The following is a 17,943-nucleotide window of genomic DNA, read 5'->3' on the forward strand; positions in this document are numbered from 1 at the left end:
GGAGAGAGAGTGAACCAGAGGGGGAGAGAGAACTAGAGAGCGTGAGAACCAGAGAGAGTGAGAGCGACAGAGGGAGAGAGAACTAGAGAGAGAGAACCAGAGAGGGAGAGAGAGAGAGCCAGAGAGAGTGAGAACTAGAGAGAGAGAACCAGAGAGAGCGAGAGAGACAGAGGGAGAGAGAGTGAACCAGAGGGGGAGAGAGAACTAGAGAAGGAGAGAGAAGGGTAGAGAGTGAGGGAGAGAGAGAAGCAAAGAGGGAGGGAGAGAGAGAGAGAGAACCAGAGGGGAGAGAGAACTAGAGAGAGAGAGAGAACCAGAGAGAGTGAGAGAGACAGAGGGAGAGAGAGTGAACCAGAGGGGGAGAGAGAACTAGAGAGCGTGAGAACCAGAGAGAGTGAGAGCGACAGAGGGAGAGAGAACTAGAGAGAGAGAACCAGAGAGGGAGAGAGAGACAGAGGGAGAGAGAGAGAGCCAGAGAGAGTGAGAACTAGAGAGAGAGAACCAGAGAGAGCGAGAGAGACAGAGGGAGAGAGAGTGAACCAGAGGGGGAGAGAGAACTAGAGAAGGAGAGAGAAGGGTAGAGAGTGAGGGAGAGAGAGAAGCAAAGAGGGAGGGAGAGAGAGAGAGAGAACCAGAGGGGAGAGAGAACTAGAGAGAGAGAGAGAACCAGAGAGAGTGAGAGAGACAGAGGGAGAGAGAGTGAACCAGAGGGGGAGAGAGAACTAGAGAGCGTGAGAACCAGAGAGAGTGAGAGCGACAGAGGGAGAGAGAACTAGAGAGAGAGAACCAGAGAGGGAGAGAGAGACAGAGGGAGAGAGAGAGAGCCAGAGAGAGTGAGAGAGAACCAGAGGGGGAGAGAGAGAACCAGAGGGGGAGAGAGAACTAGAGAGCTAGAGAGAGAACCAGAGAGGGAGAGAGAGAGAACCAGAGAGGGAGAGGGAGAACCAGAGAGGGAGAGAGAGAACCAGAGAGCTAGATAGAGAACCAGAGAGGGAGAGAGGAGAATAAAGAAACTACACAGCAACTCCAAGGTGAAGACGTAGAGGAATGGGTCAGAGGGCTCCAAGAGAGCATGACAAAGGGAAACTAGAACTTGCGTACCCATGTGTGTGTGTGTGTGTGTGTGTGTGTGTGTGTGTGTGTGTGTGTGTGTGTACGTGTGTGTGTGTGTGTGTGTGTGTGTGTGTATGTGTGTGTGTGCCACCATGAGTGATTCTAAGCTCCTCTTACCTGGCACTCGCTCATAGGTTCCTCTTCCTTGGTCTCCACCTTCTTGTCCAGAGTCTCTCCACTGAGCAGTGATTCCAACACCGGCCCCTCCGGCAAGCCCCCTTCCTTCTTCAGAGACGCCTCGTAGTCTGAACACACACACACACCATACCGTACGTTACAGTAACACTCCCCTGCTACTACATGTTAGAATTCATTCCCAGCTACCCCTTTGCCCTGACAGACAGTACAGCTACAGTACACCACAGGAGGCTGCCGAGGGGAGGAAGGCTCATAATAATGTCTGGAACGGAGTGAATGGAATGGCATCAAACACCTGGAAACCATGGAAACCATGTTTCTGACATATTTGTTACCATTCCACTTTTTCCACTGAAGCCATTACCAGGAGCCCGTTCTCCACAATTAAAAAGTCACCAGCCTCCTGTGGTTTTTCTCCGTCATTCTACGGCCTTCTCATCCTCCTTTCCAGTTCTCTTGTCTCGTACCAATCTTAAACTCAATGGGTCCGAGGCGCGGGTCCTCCAGAATGTTTAGCCGCCTCTTCTTGCGCCAGCAGCGCGCAGGGTAAGTATACAACTGTCCTGGGGCCAAACCTGGGGGCCAAACAAAGAACAATGCAACAAGTTGTGAAAAACTGCTAAAACAGACTAAACTATACTGACGGGGTTAAGGTGATGATGTTATCCACTTTAAATAGAAGGGACATGTTCGTTTTTTTGTGCAAACAGAAATTCTAAGCTTTTATGGTCTCTGTGCTTGACAAATCTATACCTCCATCAGTCTCTGTGCTTGACAAACCTATACCTCCATCAGTCTCTGTGCTTGACAAACATATACCTCCATCAGTCTCTGTGCTTGACAAATCTATACCTCCATCAGTCTCTGTGCTTGACAAACCTATACCTCCATCAGTCTCTGTGCTTGACAAACATATACCTCAATCAGTCTCTGTGCTTGACAAACCTATACCTCCATCAGTCTCTGTGCTTGACAAACATATACCTCAATCAGTCTCTGTGCTTGACAAATCTATACCTCCATCAGTCTCTGTGCTTGACAAATCTATACCTCCATCAGTCTCTGTGCTTGACAAACCTATACCTCCATCAGTCTCTGTGCTTGACAAATCTATACCTCCATCAGTCTCTGTGCTTGACAAACCTGTACCTCCATCAGTCTCTGTGCTTGACAAACCTGTATCTCCATCAGTCTCTGTGCTTGACAAACCTGTATCTCCATCAGTCCATCAGTCTCTGTCAGTCTCTGTGCTTGACAAACCTGTACCTCAATCAGTCTCTGTGCTTGACAAATCTATACCTCCATCAGTCTCTGTGCTTGACAAACCTGTACCTCCATCAGTCTCTGTGCTTGACAAACCTATACCTCCATCAGTCTCTGTGCTTGACAAATCTATACCTCCATCAGTCTCTGTGCTTGACAAATCTATACCTCCATCAGTCTCTGTGCTTGACAAACCTGTACCTCCATCAGTCTCTGTGCTTGACAAACCTGTACCTCAATCAGTCTCTGTGCTTGACAAACCTGTACCTCAATCAGTCTCTGTGCTTGACAAACCTATACCTCCATCAGTCTCTGTGCTTGACAAATCTATACCTCCATCAGTCTCTGTGCTTGACAAATCTATACCTCCATCAGTCTCTGTGCTTGACAAACCTGTACCTCAATCAGTCTCTGTGCTTGACAAATCTATACCTCCATCAGTCTCTGTGCTTGACAAACCTGTACCTCCATCAGTCTCTGTGCTTGACAAACCTATACCTCCATCAGTCTCTGTGCTTGACAAATCTATACCTCCATCAGTCTCTGTGCTTGACAAATCTATACCTCCATCAGTCTCTGTGCTTGACAAACCTGTACCTCCATCAGTCTCTGTGCTTGACAAACCTATACCTCCATCAGTCTCTGTGCTTGACAAATCTATACCTCAATCAGTCTCTGTGCTTGACAAACCTGTACCTCCATCAGTCTCTTTGCTTGACAAACATATACCTCAATCAGTCTCTGTGCTTGACAAACATATACCTCAATCAGTCTCTGTGCTTGACAAACATATACCTCCATCAGTCTCTGTGCTTGACAAACCTATACCTCAATCAGTCTCTGTGCTTGACAAACCTGTACCTCCATCAGTCTCTGTGCTTGACAAACATATACCTCCATCAGTCTCTGTGCTTGACAAACATATACCTCAATCAGTCTCTGTGCTTGACAAACATATACCTCAATCAGTCTCTGTGCTTGACAAACCTATACCTCCATCAGTCTCTGTGCTTGACAAACATATACCTCAATCAGTCTCTGTGCTTGACAAACATATACCTCAATCAGTCTCTGTGCTTGACAAACATATACCTCAATCAGTCTCTGTGCTTGACAAACATATACCTCAATCAGTCTCTGTGCTTGACAAACCTGTACCTCCATCAGTCTCTGTGCTTGACAAACATATACCTCAATCAGTCTCTGTGCTTGACAAACCTATACCTCCATCAGTCTCTGTGCTTGACAAAGCTGTACCTCCATCAGTCTCTGTGCTTGACAAACCTGTATCTCCATCAGTCTCTGTGCTTGACAAACCTGTACCTCCATCAGTCTCTGTACTTGACAAACCTGTATCTCCATCAGTCTCTGTGCTTGACAAACCTATACCTCCATCAGTCTCTGTGCTTGACAAACCTGTACCTCCATCAGTCTCTGTGCTTGACAAACCTGTATCTCCATCAGTCTCTGTGCTTGACAAACCTATACCTCCATCAGTCTCTGTGCTTGACAAAGCTGTACCTCCATCAGTCTCTGTGCTTGACAAACCTGTATCTCCATCAGTCTCTGTGCTTGACAAACCTGTACCTCCATCAGTCTCTGTACTTGACAAACCTGTACCTCCATCAGTCTCTGTGCTTGACAAACATATACCTCCATCAGTCTCCGTGCTTGACAAACATATACCTCAATCAGTCTCTGTGCTTGACAAACATATACCTCAATCAGTCTCTGTGCTTGACAAACCTATACCTCCATCAGTCTCTGTGCTTGACAAACATATACCTCAATCAGTCTCTGTGCTTGACAAACATATACCTCAATCAGTCTCTGTGCTTGACAAACATATACCTCAATCAGTCTCTGTGCTTGACAAACATATACCTCAATCAGTCTCTGTGCTTGACAAACCTGTACCTCCATCAGTCTCTGTGCTTGACAAACCTATACCTCCATCAGTCTCTGTGCTTGACAAACCTGTACCTCCATCAGTCTCTGCGCTTGACAAACCTATACCTCAATCAGTCTCTGTGCTTGACAAACATATACCTCAATCAGTCTCTGTGCTTGACAAACCTATACCTCCATCAGTCTCTGTGCTTGACAAACCTGTACCTCCATCAGTCTCTGTGCTTGACAAACCTATACCTCCATCAGTCTCTGTGCTTGACAAACCTATACCTCCATCAGTCTCTGTGCTTGACAAACCTGTACCTCCATCAGTCTCTGCGCTTGACAAACCTGTACCTCCATCAGTCTCTGTGCTTGACAAACCTGTACCTCAATCAGTCTCTGTGCTTGACAAACCTATACCTCCATCAGTCTCTGTGCTTGACAAAGCTGTACCTCCATCAGTCTCTGTGCTTGACAAACCTGTATCTCCATCAGTCTCTGTGCTTGACAAACCTATACCTCCATCAGTCTCTGTGCTTGACAAACCTATACCTCCATCAGTCTCTGTGCTTGACAAACCTATACCTCCATCAGTCTCTGTGCTTGACAAACATATACCTCCATCAGTCTCTGTACTTGACAAACCTGTACCTCCATCAGTCTCTGTGCTTGACAAACCTGTATCTCCATCAGTCTCTGTGCTTGACAAACCTGTATCTCCATCAGTCTCTGTGCTTGACAAACCTATACCTCCATCAGTCTCTGTGCTTGACAAACCTGTACCTCCATCAGTCTCTGTGCTTGACAAACCTGTATCTCCATCAGTCTCTGTGCTTGACAAACCTATACCTCCATCAGTCTCTGTGCTTGACAAAGCTGTACCTCCATCAGTCTCTGTGCTTGACAAACCTGTATCTCCATCAGTCTCTGTGCTTGACAAACCTGTACCTCCATCAGTCTCTGTACTTGACAAACCTGTACCTCCATCAGTCTCTGTGCTTGACAAACCTGTATCTCCATCAGTCTCTGTGCTTGACAAACCTGTACCTCCATCAGTCTCTGTGCTTGACAAACCTGTACCTCAATCAGTCTCTGAGAGAGAAGGATAGTGAGGGAGGGGAGGGGAGGAAAAGAGAGAGGGAGGAGAGGGGAGAGAGAAAGAGAGAGGGAGGAGAGGGGAGAGAGAGAAGGATAGAGTGAGGGAGGAGAGGGGAGAGAGGAGGATAGAGTGAGGGAGGAGAGGGGAGAAAGAAAGATAGAGAGGAAGGAGAGGGGAGAGAGAAGGATAGGTGTGAGAGAGGAGGGGGAGAGAGAAGGATAGTGAGGGAGGAGAGGGGAGAGAGGAGGATAGAGTGAGGGAGGAGAGGGGAGAGAAAGATAGAGAGGAAGGAGAGGGGAGAGAGAAGGATAGAGTGAGGGAAGAGAGGGGAGCGAGAAGGACAGAGTGAGGGAGGAGAGGGGAGAAAGAAGGATAGAGTGAGGGAGGAGAGGGGAGAAAGAAGGATGTAGTGAGGGAGGAGAGGGGAGAAAGAAGGATAGAGTGAGGGAGGAGAGGGGAGAGAGAAAGAAGGATATAGTGAGGGAGGAGCGGGGAGAAAGAAGGATGTAGTGAGGGAGGAGAGAAAGAAGGAGAGAGTGAGGGAGGAGAGGGGAGAGAGAAAGATAGAGAGGAAGGAGAGGGGAGAGAGAATGATATAGTGAGGGAGGAGAGGGGAGGGGAGAAAGAAGGATGTAGTGAGGGAGGAGAGGGGAGAAAGAAGGATAGAGTGAGGGAGGAGAGGGGAGAGAGAAAGATAGAGAGGAAGGAGAGGGGAGAGAGAAGGATAGAGTGAGGGAGGAGAGGGGAGAGAGAAAGATAGAGAGGAAGGAGAGGGGAGAGAGAAGGATAGAGTGAGGGAGGAGAGGGAGAGAGAAGGATAGTGAGGGAGGGAGGGGAGAGAGAAAGGGAGAGGGAGGAAGGAGAGGGGAGAGAGAAAGATGGGAAGAGAAATATAGAGGGAGGAGAGGGGAGAGAGAAAGACAGAGAGAGGGAGTAGAGGGGAGAGAGAAAGAGAGAGAGAGGAGAGGGGAGAGAGAAAGATAGAGAGAGGGAGAAGAGGGGATAGAGAACAATAGAGAGAGGGAGAAGAGGGGGAGAGAACGATAGAGAGAGGGAGAAGATGGGAGAACAACACAGAGGACAAAGGGCTGCTGAGAGCAGAGGAGAACTGAACTCGGAACACCTGGAGGCTGTGTTCCAGACCTCCCTACCCCAGGCCTCATACCTCTTCATGCTGCCTCTTACCCTGTGTTTTGTTACAGGGCTTCATGCATTGGAACACACTATAACATGCTGTCCACGAACACACACACGCACATGCACGCAGCCTAGACCTCACACACACACAAGGACACACACACACACCTGGGCCGCGGTGGTTCTTCTCCATCCAGATGTAGCAGTTGCTCTGTGCCACGCCGGTCTGGGAGTCCAGGAAGGGCAGGCGCATGGAGCGCTCAGCACACAGGCGGGCATTGTAGCTGCGGCAGTGCTCGATGGCCTCTCTGTAGAACTCCTCGCCCAGACTTGGCACAGACAGGGTGGCACACAACGGGCACAGGGAGGCAAGAGAGAGACACAGAGCCCTGTTAACCTAGGTCATTTTACTTCAGGACCCACACGTCGACATTGCATTATCCACACTCTACAGTGAGAACGTGAAGATGGAGCATCTGTTTTACAGTATCATTCTTCTGTCTCTCTCTGGGTCTGGCCGTGGGTTTCTCAGAAGCCCTGGTCTGTGTGGTGCCAGGGCATGTAGAGACTCATCAGAAGGACATGGGCTGTGTGGTGCCAGGGCACGTAGAGACTCATCAGAATGACCTGGGCTGTGTGGTGCCAGGGCACGTAGAGACTCATCAGAAGGACCTGGGCTGTGTGGTACCAGGGAACGTAGAGACTCATCAGAAGGACCTGGGCTGTGTGGTGCCAGGGCATGTAGAGACTCATCAGAAGGACCTGGGCTGTGTGGTGCCAGGGCATGTAGAGACTCATCAGAAGGACCTGGGCTGTGTGGTGCCAGGGCATGTAGAGACTCATCAGAAGGACATGAGCTGTGTGGTGCCAGGGCACGTAGAGACTCATCAGAATGACCTGGGCTGTGTGGTGCCAGGCCACGTAGAGACTCATCAGAAGGACCTGGGCTGTGTGGTGCCAGGGCACATAGAGACTCATCAGAAGGACCTGGGCTGTGTGGTACCAGGGCACGTAGAGACTCATCAGAAGGACCTGGGCTGTGTGGTGCCAGGGCACGTAGAGACTCATCAGAAGGACCTGGGCTGTGTGGTGCCAGAGCACGTAGAGACTCATCAGAAGGACCTGGGCTGTGTGGTACCAGGGAACGTAGAGACTCATCAGAAGGACCTGGGCTGTGTGGTACCAGGGCACGTAGAGACTCATCAGAAGGACCTGGGCTGTGTGGTACCAGGGCACGTAGAGACTCATCAGAAGGACCTGGGTTGTGTGGTGCCAGGGCATGTCGAGACTCATCAGAAGGACCTGGGTTGTGTGGTGCCAGGGCATGTAGAGACTCATGAAAGGTGAGACACAGTGCTCTGAATGTGTGAACGGAGCGAGGAAATCAGCGTCGCCAAATGAGGTAGAATAGAACTGTTCACTGCTAGACAACATAATGTCAGTGGTGTGTGTGTGTGTTGTACATGTGGGCACTTGATGGTAAATGTGCGTGTGTATTTGTACTGTAAGTGAATGCAAGTCTATGTAGTACCTCCTCCTCCCTCCTCCTCCCCTCCTCCTCCTCCTCCCCTGCCCCTCCCCCCTCCCCCCCCTCCTCCCCCTCCTCCCCTCCCCCTCCTCCCCCCCTCCTCCCCTCCTCCTCCTCCCTCCTCCCCCCTCCTCCTCCTCCTCCCTCCTCCTCCCCTCCTCCTCCCCCTCCTCCCCTCCTCCTCCTCCCTCCTCCTCCCCTCCTCCTCCTCCTCCCTCCTCCTCCCCTCCTCCTCCCTCCTCTCCCCCTCCTCCTCCTCCCTCCTCCTCCCCTCCTCCTCCTCCTCCCTCCTCCTCCCCCTCCTCCTCCTCCCCCTCCTCCCCTCCTCCTCCTCCCCCCCCTCCTCCTCCCCCCCCCTCCTCCTCCTCCTCCCTCCTCCTCCTCCCTCCTCCCCTCCTCCTCCTCCCCTCCTCCTCCTCCCCCTCCTCCTCCCCCCCCCTCCTCCTCCCTCCTCTCCTCCTCCTCCCCTCCTCCTCCTCCCCCTCCTCCCCCCCCCCCTCCCCTCCTCCTCCTCCCCCCTCCTCCCCCCCCCCCCTCCTCCCCCTCCTCCCCTCCTCCCCTCCTCCCCCCCCTCCTCCCCTCCTCCTCCCCCTCCTCCCTCCTCCTCCTCCCTCCTCCCCTCCTCCTCCCTCCTCCTCCCCCCTCCTCCTCCTCCTCCCTCCTCCCCCCTCCTCCTCCTCCCTCCTCCTCCCCTCCTCCTCCCTCCTCCTCCCCTCCTCCTCCTCCCTCCTCCTCCCCCCTCCTCCTCCCTCCTCCCTCCTCCTCCCCCCTCCTCCCCCTCCCTCCCTCCCTCCTCCTCCCTCCCTCCCCCCTCCCCCTCCCCCCCTCCTCCCTCCTCCCTCCCCCCCTCCTCCCTCCCTCCTCCTCCTCCTCCTCCTCCCTCCTCCTCCTCCTCCTCCTCCTCCTCCCTCCTCCTCCTCCTCCCCTCCTCCTCCTCCCCCTCCCCCCTCCTCCTCCTCCCCCTCCTCCCCTCCCCCTCCTCCCCCTCCTCCTCCCCTCCTCCTCCCCCTCCTCCTCCCCTCCTCCTCCTCCCCTCCCCTCCCTCCTCCTCCTCCTCCCTCCTCCTCCCTCCTCCTCCCCTCCTCCTCCTCCTCCCTCCTCCCTCCTCCCCTCCTCCTCCCCCCCTCCTCCCCTCCTCCTCCTCCCCCTCCTCCTCCTCCCCCTCCTCCCCTCCCCCCCCCCCCCCCTCCTCCTCCTCCCTCCTCCTCCCCTCCTCCTCCTTACCTGTTCTTAATGACGGTTCCTCCAGATTGCCTGTGAACACAAAGATAGAGGGGCACTGTGAGTCACTGCCTTCCTCCTCTCCTTCCCTCCTTTCCTTCAATCCTGTACATCACCGATGTTATTCCTGGTGCTTCTCTAACACAGTCACAACACCAAGGTTGCCAGCCATGGCAGACATTCAGTATATTGTTCATACAGTGCACAGTATATAGGATCACAACCATACAACATGCAGTATATAGGATCACAACCATACAACATACAGTATATAGGATCACAACCATACAACATACAGTATATAGGATCACAACCATACAACATACAGTATATAGGATCACAACCATACAACATACAGTATATAGGATCACAACCATACAACATACAGTATATAGGATCACAACCATACAACATACAGTATATAGGATCACAACCATACAACATACAGTATATAGGATCACTACCATACAACACACAGTATATAGGATCACAACCATACAACATGCAGTATTGTGTGTATTCGGTGGGCTATTAGCTGGTCAAAATGAGGCTACATGAAAAGTGCAATACTGTTAATATAACCGTGTGTTTTCAGGGAATTTATGTCAATCACAAAGCTCATCTGCATTTCTCAGAAACAAAAGAGTGATCAAATGACTGTTAATACATAGATTTGCAACCATACAATATACAGTACACAGCACATACAATCTCAACCATTCAGTATACTGCTGTACAGTACATACGTGTGTCATCCATACATTATACTGCTATACAGTACATACGTGTGTCATCCATACAGTATACTGCTGTACAGTACATACATGTGTCATCCATACAGTATACTGTACACAGTACATATGTGTGTCATCCATACAGTATACTGTACACAGCACATACAATCTCAACCATACAGTATACTGTACACAGTACATATGTGTGTCATCCATACATTATACTGCTGTACAGTACATACGTGTGTCATCCATACAGTATACTGCTGTACAGTACATACGTGTGTCATCCATACAGTATACTGCTGTACAGTACATACGTGTGTCATCCATACAGTATACTGCTGTACAGTACATGCGTGTGTCATCCATACAGTATACTGCTGTACAGTACATGCGTGTGTCATCCATACAGTATACTGCTGTACAGTACATACGTGTGTCATCCATACAGTATACTGCTGTACAGTACATATGTGTGTCATCCATACAGTATACTGCTGTACAGTACATATGTGTGTCATTCATACAGTATACTGCTGTACAGTACATATGTGTGTCATTCATACAGTATACTGCTGTACAGTACATGCGTGTGTCATCCATACAGTGTACTGCTGTACAGTACATACGTGTGTCATCCATACAGTAGTATATAGGAAATATAGCACAAATTCCAGTGTAACAGACAAGACAGAATATTGGGATTGGCTACACCTCACACTCCATACTATACCATCAGACCCGACCTCTGCACTGGGGATTAGAGATGTTCTGGCTGGGCATTAAAAGGGATATGTTGTGACCCCCTTCCCTCCCCGGCAGTCCAACCTATAGTCACTCACTAGTGCTTTCTATGGGATGAGAGGAGGCCTGGATACCAGAGGATGTGACACACAGCAGGAAGGGACTGGAACAAGACTAAGGGACTTGGACTTAGACGCACCCTGTTGCCTAATAGTGCGCTGCTTTTGACCAGGGCACTATATAGGGAATAGTCTGCCATTTGGGATGAAGCTTAGCCATGGTGGCAGCAGCGAAATCAGTTCAACTGAGGCTGAGTGGTGTTGGGTGGGGGGTAGTGGATGATGTGGTTGTGTATGGAAGTGTGATATTCTAGACGTACTGTTCCACTGTCCTGTTGGCATTCCACAGCAGAGCTTCGATGACGGTGGAAACATCAGGGTAATCACTAGATATGTGTCATTCTTCAAGATGACAACACAGACATAATGTTTCCCATCAATCTTCCTTTTTAGACAAACCCCATGGATACGCTGGCCGGGGAGAACGCACACGTCCCCACAAATAAATACCCCTAAATGCAAAAGAGGCAGAAGGACACACGGGCACGCCACGTGCACACATACACACACAAACCTATGCACCCAGCTTTTAAAATATTAAGTGTGAGGTGTGGAAATAGGCTTGATCTGAAAGGCTGCACTAGTCCTGCTAGGACAGGAACGGGCTGCAATGGGGTAAGAGGAGAGAAAACATTCAATATGCAAAGCAGCTATAACCCCGGAGGTTCCACCCTCTCCCTCCTCCTCTCCCTGCGCCCTCTCTTCTCTGCACCCTTGCCCCCCCCACTCCCCAATTCATCCCCTCCCCCACCCCGTCACCCTGGCGCTGCCATTCGAGCTATCGGAATAAGTCGGCCCTTTCAACAAGAAGTTGACAGCTGTAGAAAATGGCTGCTTTCAGTTTGGTCGCTTCTGTCTGCAATCTCATTACATTACGCCGCGGCTGTTTGCCCTTGAAGGTTTAAAAAAAAAAAAAACTATTTGGGGTTAGTGGAAGCTAGGCTGGGAGAGCTGAATATATATACCACATCACCAGGGAAACCAGGCAGAGACAGACATGACCAAGCTTCTCTATTCTGTCCACTGTCAGCATCCAGAGAGTCCTTCTACCAGTGGCCTACAACAACATGGAGGAGCTGAGGGCCTGTACTGGTGGTCTGGCCTGCTTTCAGCTCCGGGGGCTTAGCAGGGACTCTGTGAGGCAGGCTGAAGTGGACAGGTAAGGCACGGCTATGTTTCACCGAGGGGGGAAATAATTGATCAACTCTATGGCCACAAGCATGGAGGGGGAAGCTGTTTCAGCAACGTAACTCTACGGCCAGTGTAGTTCTAAACAAGCGGAGCACAGCGCTGCTGGACCCGTGTGAGATGACCATCCATCAGCAGCCCTACACAATCAGAACTCTGGATTCAGCCGGAAACAAAACCGTACAAAACCACACAGATAGTACACAAGGAAAAACACGTTAGCAGGTTTCAGACCAGTCACTGATCCAGACACAGACACAAAACCACACGGATAGTACACAAGGAAAAACACGTTAGCAGGTTTCAGACCAGTCACTGATCCAGACACAGACACAAAACCACACGGATAGTACACAAGGAAAAACACGTTAGCAGGTTTCAGACCAGTCACTGATCCAGACACAGACACAAAACCACACAGATAGTACACAAGGATAGACACGTTAGCAGGTTTCAGACCAGTCACTGATCCAGACACAGACACAAAACCACACAGATAGTACACAAGGATAGACACATTAGCAGGTTTCAGACCAGTCACTGATCCAGACACAGACACAAAACCACACTGATAGTACACAAGGATAGACACGTTAGCAGGTTTCAGACCAGTCACTGATCCAGACACAGACACAAAACCACACAGATAGTACACAAGGATAGACACGTTAGCAGGTTTCAGACCAGTCACTGATCCAGACACAGACACAAAAACACACAGATAGTACACAAGGATAGACACGTTAGCAGGTTTCAGACCAGTCACTGATCCAGACACAGACACAAAAACACACAAAGAAGGAGAAACGAGGAAAAGCCTGGAGCATCGAGTGCCTTTTTTAACAATCTTAAACACACAGAGCATCTCGACACCAGACAAACAGAGGGGAGCGATTGGTCCAAACAAAAAGCAGAGCAGAGAAAGGAGCATATGGCTGGGAGCACACACACACACACACACACACACACACACACACACACACACACACACACACACACACACACACACACACACACACACACACACACACACACACACACACACACACACACACACACACACACACACACACACACACACACACACACACACACACACACACACACACACACACACACACACACACACACACACACACACATACAGTACAGACACACACACACACACACACACATACAGACACACACACACACACACACACACACGCAGACAGGCAAACATACAACCCTCCAAGATAGCACAACCCCCCCACCGTAACGCCCTCTATAACCCACTTTCTAAGGCATTGGAAGCAAGAGCAATAAACTGCAGTCCACAGAATGACACACCTACACACAGTACATGCTACGACCGCAATTTACAAACTACAATACCCAGAGCTCCAACCCCTGACCACTCTCCAATTAGCCTCAATTAGCAGTGGCTTGAATGAAAGAGAAACAGAGGGCTCCACCTAGAGGGAAAGTCAGGTCATTGGAAAATGAAACCTCACCATGTAAAATATGAACCAGTCATAAAAACCAAGCTACAATTACAAAATGGCAATTAGGAAAATGGATGACTTCCTAATGGTGATTTCTAACTTGGTGATGTACGCATAATGACGCTGCAAGAGAAATGGCATGGCGTTGAGCTGATGGATTATCAAGGAAGGATGATTTCACATCACATAGGCCTACAGGAGACAGCTACGTACACAAAAGCACTCTCTCTATCATAAGGTTTGAACCAATATGTTCAACACACACATATGGGGGAGTGGGTTGTGTGGATGGTCATGTGTGTGTGTGTGTGTGTGTGTGTGTGTGTGTGTGTGTGTGTGTGTGTGTGTGTGAAGGCAGCAGTGTGGTGAACAGCCTCTGTAGACTAGCCTTCGGACCATGGTCATAGGCCTTCAGTACTGATGCTTTACTGCCCTGGTCCACAAAGCACAGCAGTGTGAGGCAGGCTCTGCCTTGCCTGGTGGAGGAAAGGCAATCTGTGCACCCATCCCCCCACACCCAGTCTGCAGATTACACTATGCAATATCACCCTTACCCATTCCACCTCCTCCATCTCCCCCCCCCTCTCTTTCACAGTACCCAGAGAAATGATTTATCTCTGTTTCTCCCCCTCTACAGATGTGACTGCCTTTTCTTGGTCTCTCAGTACTCTCAGTAATGTTTGCTGTGCTGCTGAAGACTAGGAGGTGTAAAGCTATAGGCCTGGTGTAGTGAGCAGAACAGCCCAGAACTGAACAGCACAGACACCAAACCCAGCCGCTGCCTCACACTCCCAGCCAGACCCTGAAAATGAGGGCCGACATGTACGAGCTGCAGAAAAGACATACTTAGCAGTATTATCAAACCATGTGAGGGCAAAAGAGTTGAATGTACGTTACAGAAAGGAGATGAATTCCATCCAAACATAATCAACTGTAGCCTGTATGCATTGCGTCCACCCAAACTCACTCTCCAACTGTTGACAGTGGATATACTTTGTGCGTAATAAAAACAATGTACACAGACAAGCACAACGACTTGTCACTTTGGGAATCGGCTTCGGCGTCGCCATGTAGCATGTAACCTAGGCCTTTTTCATGGCTAGGATGACCATCGGTGACTATGCTGTGATGACATGTGTGTGTGTGTGTGTGTGTGTGTGTGTGTGTGTGTGTGTGTGTGTGTGTGTGTGTGTGTGTGTGTGTGTGTGTGTGTGTGTGTGTGTGTGTGTGTGTGTGTGTGTGTGTGTATGTAAGTATGTATGTATGTACAGTGGGGCAAAAAAGTATTTAGTCAGCCACCAATTGTGCAAGTTCTCCCACTTAAAAAGATGAGAGAGGCCTGTACATTTTCATCATAGGTACACTTCAACTATGACATACAAAATGAGAAGAATTTTTTTTCAGAAAATCACATTGTAGGATTTTTAATGAATTTATTTGCAAATTATGGTGGAAAATGAGTATTTGGTCAAAAACAAAAGTTTATCTCAATACTTTGTTTTCACTCAAAATCTCACGATACATGGCCCCATTCATTCTTTCCTTTACACGGAGCAGTCGTCCTGGTCCCTTTACAGAAAAACAGCCTCAAAGCATGATGTTTCCAACCCCATGCTTCACAGTAGGTATGGTGTTCTTTGGATGCAACTCAGCATTCTTTGTCCTCCAAACACGACGAGTTGAGTTTTTACCAAAAAGTTCTATTTTGGTTTCATCTGACCATATGACATTCTCCCAATCTTCTTCTGGATCATCCAAATGCTCTCTAGCAAACTTCAGACGGGCCTGGACATGTACTGGCTTAAGCAGGGGGACATGTCTGGCACTGCAGGATTTGAGTCCCTGGCGGCGTAGTGTGTTACTGATGGTAGGCTTTGTTACTTTGGTCCCAGCTCTCTGCAGGTCATTCACTAGGTCCCCCCGTGTGGTTCTGGGATTTTTGCTCACCGTTCTTGTGATCATTTTGACCCCACGGGGTGAGATCTTGCGTGGAGCCCCAGATCGAGGGAGATTATCAGGGGTCTTGTATGTCTTCCATTTCCTAATAATTGCTCCCACAGTTGATTTCTTCAAACCAAGCTGTTTACCTATTGCAGATTCAGTCTTCCCAGCCTGGTGCATGTCTACAATGTTGTTTCTGGTGTCCTTTGACAGCTCTTTGGTCTTGGCCATAGTGGAGTTTGGAGTGTGACTATTTGAGGTTGTGGACAGGTGTCTTTTATACTGATAACAAGTTCAAACAGGTGCCATTAATACAGGTAACGAGTGAAGGACAGAGGAGCCTCTTAAAGAAGAAGTTACAGGTCTGTGAGAGCCAGAAATCTTGCTTGTTTGTAGGTGACCAAATACTTATTTTCCACCATAATTTCCAAATAAATTCATTAAAAATCCTACAATGTGATTTTCTGGATTTTTTTTCTCATTTTGTCTGTCATAGTTGAAGTGTACCTATGATGAGAATTACAGGCCTCTCTCATCTTTTTAAGTGGGAGAACTTGCACAATTGGTGGCTGACTAAATACTTTTTTGCCCCACTGTATGTATGTATGTATGTATGTATGTATGTACAGTGCCTTGCGAAAGTATTCGGCCTCCTTGAACTTTGCGACCTTTTGCCACATTTCAGGCTTCAAACATAAAGATATAAAACTGTATTTTTTGTGAAGAATCAACAACAAGTGGGACACAATCATGAAGTGGAACGACATTTATTGGATATTTCAAACTTTTTTAACAAATCAAAAACTGAATAATTGGGCGTGCAAAATTATTCAGCCCCCTTAAGTTAATACTTTGTAGCGCCACCTTTTGCTGCGATTACAGCTGTAAGTCACTTGGGGTATGTCTCTATCAGTTTTGCACATCGAGAGACTGAAATTTTTCCCATTCCTCCTTGCAAAACAGCTCGAGCTCAGTGAGGTTGGATGGAGAGCATTTGTGAACAGCAGTTTTCAGTTCTTTCCACAGATTCTCGATTGGATTCAGGTCTGGACTTTGACTTGGCCATTCTAACACCTGGATATGTTTATTTTTGAACCATTCCATTGTAGATTTTGCTTTATGTTTTGGATCATTGTCTTGTTGGAAGACAAATCTCCGTCCCAGTCTCAGGTCTTTTGCAGACTCCATCAGGTTTTCTTCCAGAATGGTCCTGTATTTGGCTCCATCCATCTTCCCATCAATTTTAACCATCTTCCCTGTCCCTGCTGAAGAAAAGCAGGCCCAAACCATGATGCTGCCACCACCATGTTTGACAGTGGGGATGGTGCGTTCAGGGTGATGAGCTGTGTTGCTTTTACGCCAAACATAACGTTTTGCATTGTTGCCAAAAAGTTCAATTTTGGTTTCATCTGACCAGAGCACCTTCTTCCACATGTTTGGTGTGTCTCCCAGGTGGCTTGTGGCAAACTTTAAATGACACTTTTTATGGATATCTTTAAGAAATGGCTTTCTTCTTGCCACTCTTCCATAAAGGGCAGATTTGTGCAATATACGACTGATTGTTGTCCTATGGACAGAGTCTCCCACCTCAGCTGTAGATCTCTGCAGTTCATCCAGAGTGATCATGGGCCTCTTGGCTGCATCTCTGATCAGTCTTCTCCTTGTATGAGCTGAAAGTTTAGAGGGATGGCCAGGTCTTGGTAGATTTGCAGTGGTCTGATACTCCTTCCATTTCAATATTATCGCTTGCACAGTGCTCCTTGGGATGTTTAAAGCTTGGGAAATCTTTTTGTATCCAAATCCGGCTTTAAACTTCTTCACAACAGTATCTCGGACCTGCCTGGTGTGTTCCTTGTTCTTCATGATGCTCTCTGCGCTTTTAACGGACCTCTGAGACTATCACAGTGCAGGTGCATTTATACGGAGACTTGATTACACACAGGTGGATTGCATTTATCATCATTAGTCATTTAGGTCAACATTGGATCATTCAGAGATCCTCACTGAACTTCTGGAGAGAGTTTGCTGCACTGAAAGTAAAGGGGCTGAATAATTTTGCACGCCCAATTTTTCAGGTTTTTATTCGTTAAAAAAGTTTGAAATATCCAATAAATGTTGTTCCACTTCATGATTGTGTCCCACTTGTTGTTGATTCTTCACAAAAAAATACAGTTTTATATCTTTATGTTTGAAGCCTGAAATGTGGCAAAAGGTCGCAAAGTTCAAGGGGGCCGAATACTTTCGCAAGGCACTGTATGTATGTTTGTGTGTGTGTGTGTGTGTGTGTGTGTGTGTGTGTGTGTGTGTGTGTGTGTGTGTGTCAGCTAGCATCTGCCAG

The 17,943-nt window shown here is 48.6% G+C and overlaps 1 protein-coding gene across 1 annotated transcript in view; it reads right to left on the reverse strand.

Moving 5' to 3' along the window:
* Positions 1-17,943, reverse strand: part of LOC112265212 (zinc finger protein neuro-d4-like) — a 49,747-nt gene that overhangs the window by 25,226 nt on the left and 6,578 nt on the right. The window contains exons 2-5 of the mRNA XM_042295999.1: positions 9,396-9,425; positions 6,812-6,972; positions 1,719-1,826; positions 1,231-1,358 (exon numbers count right to left, since the gene is read on the reverse strand). Of these exons, the coding sequence (XP_042151933.1) occupies positions 1,231-1,358; positions 1,719-1,826; positions 6,812-6,972; positions 9,396-9,425 (427 nt within the window). The remainder of the gene's footprint in view (positions 1-1,230; positions 1,359-1,718; positions 1,827-6,811; positions 6,973-9,395; positions 9,426-17,943) is intronic.

This window comes from Oncorhynchus tshawytscha, linkage group LG13 (genome assembly GCF_018296145.1).
Source record: "Oncorhynchus tshawytscha isolate Ot180627B linkage group LG13, Otsh_v2.0, whole genome shotgun sequence".
NCBI classification, from domain to species: Eukaryota; Metazoa; Chordata; class Actinopteri; order Salmoniformes; family Salmonidae; genus Oncorhynchus; species Oncorhynchus tshawytscha.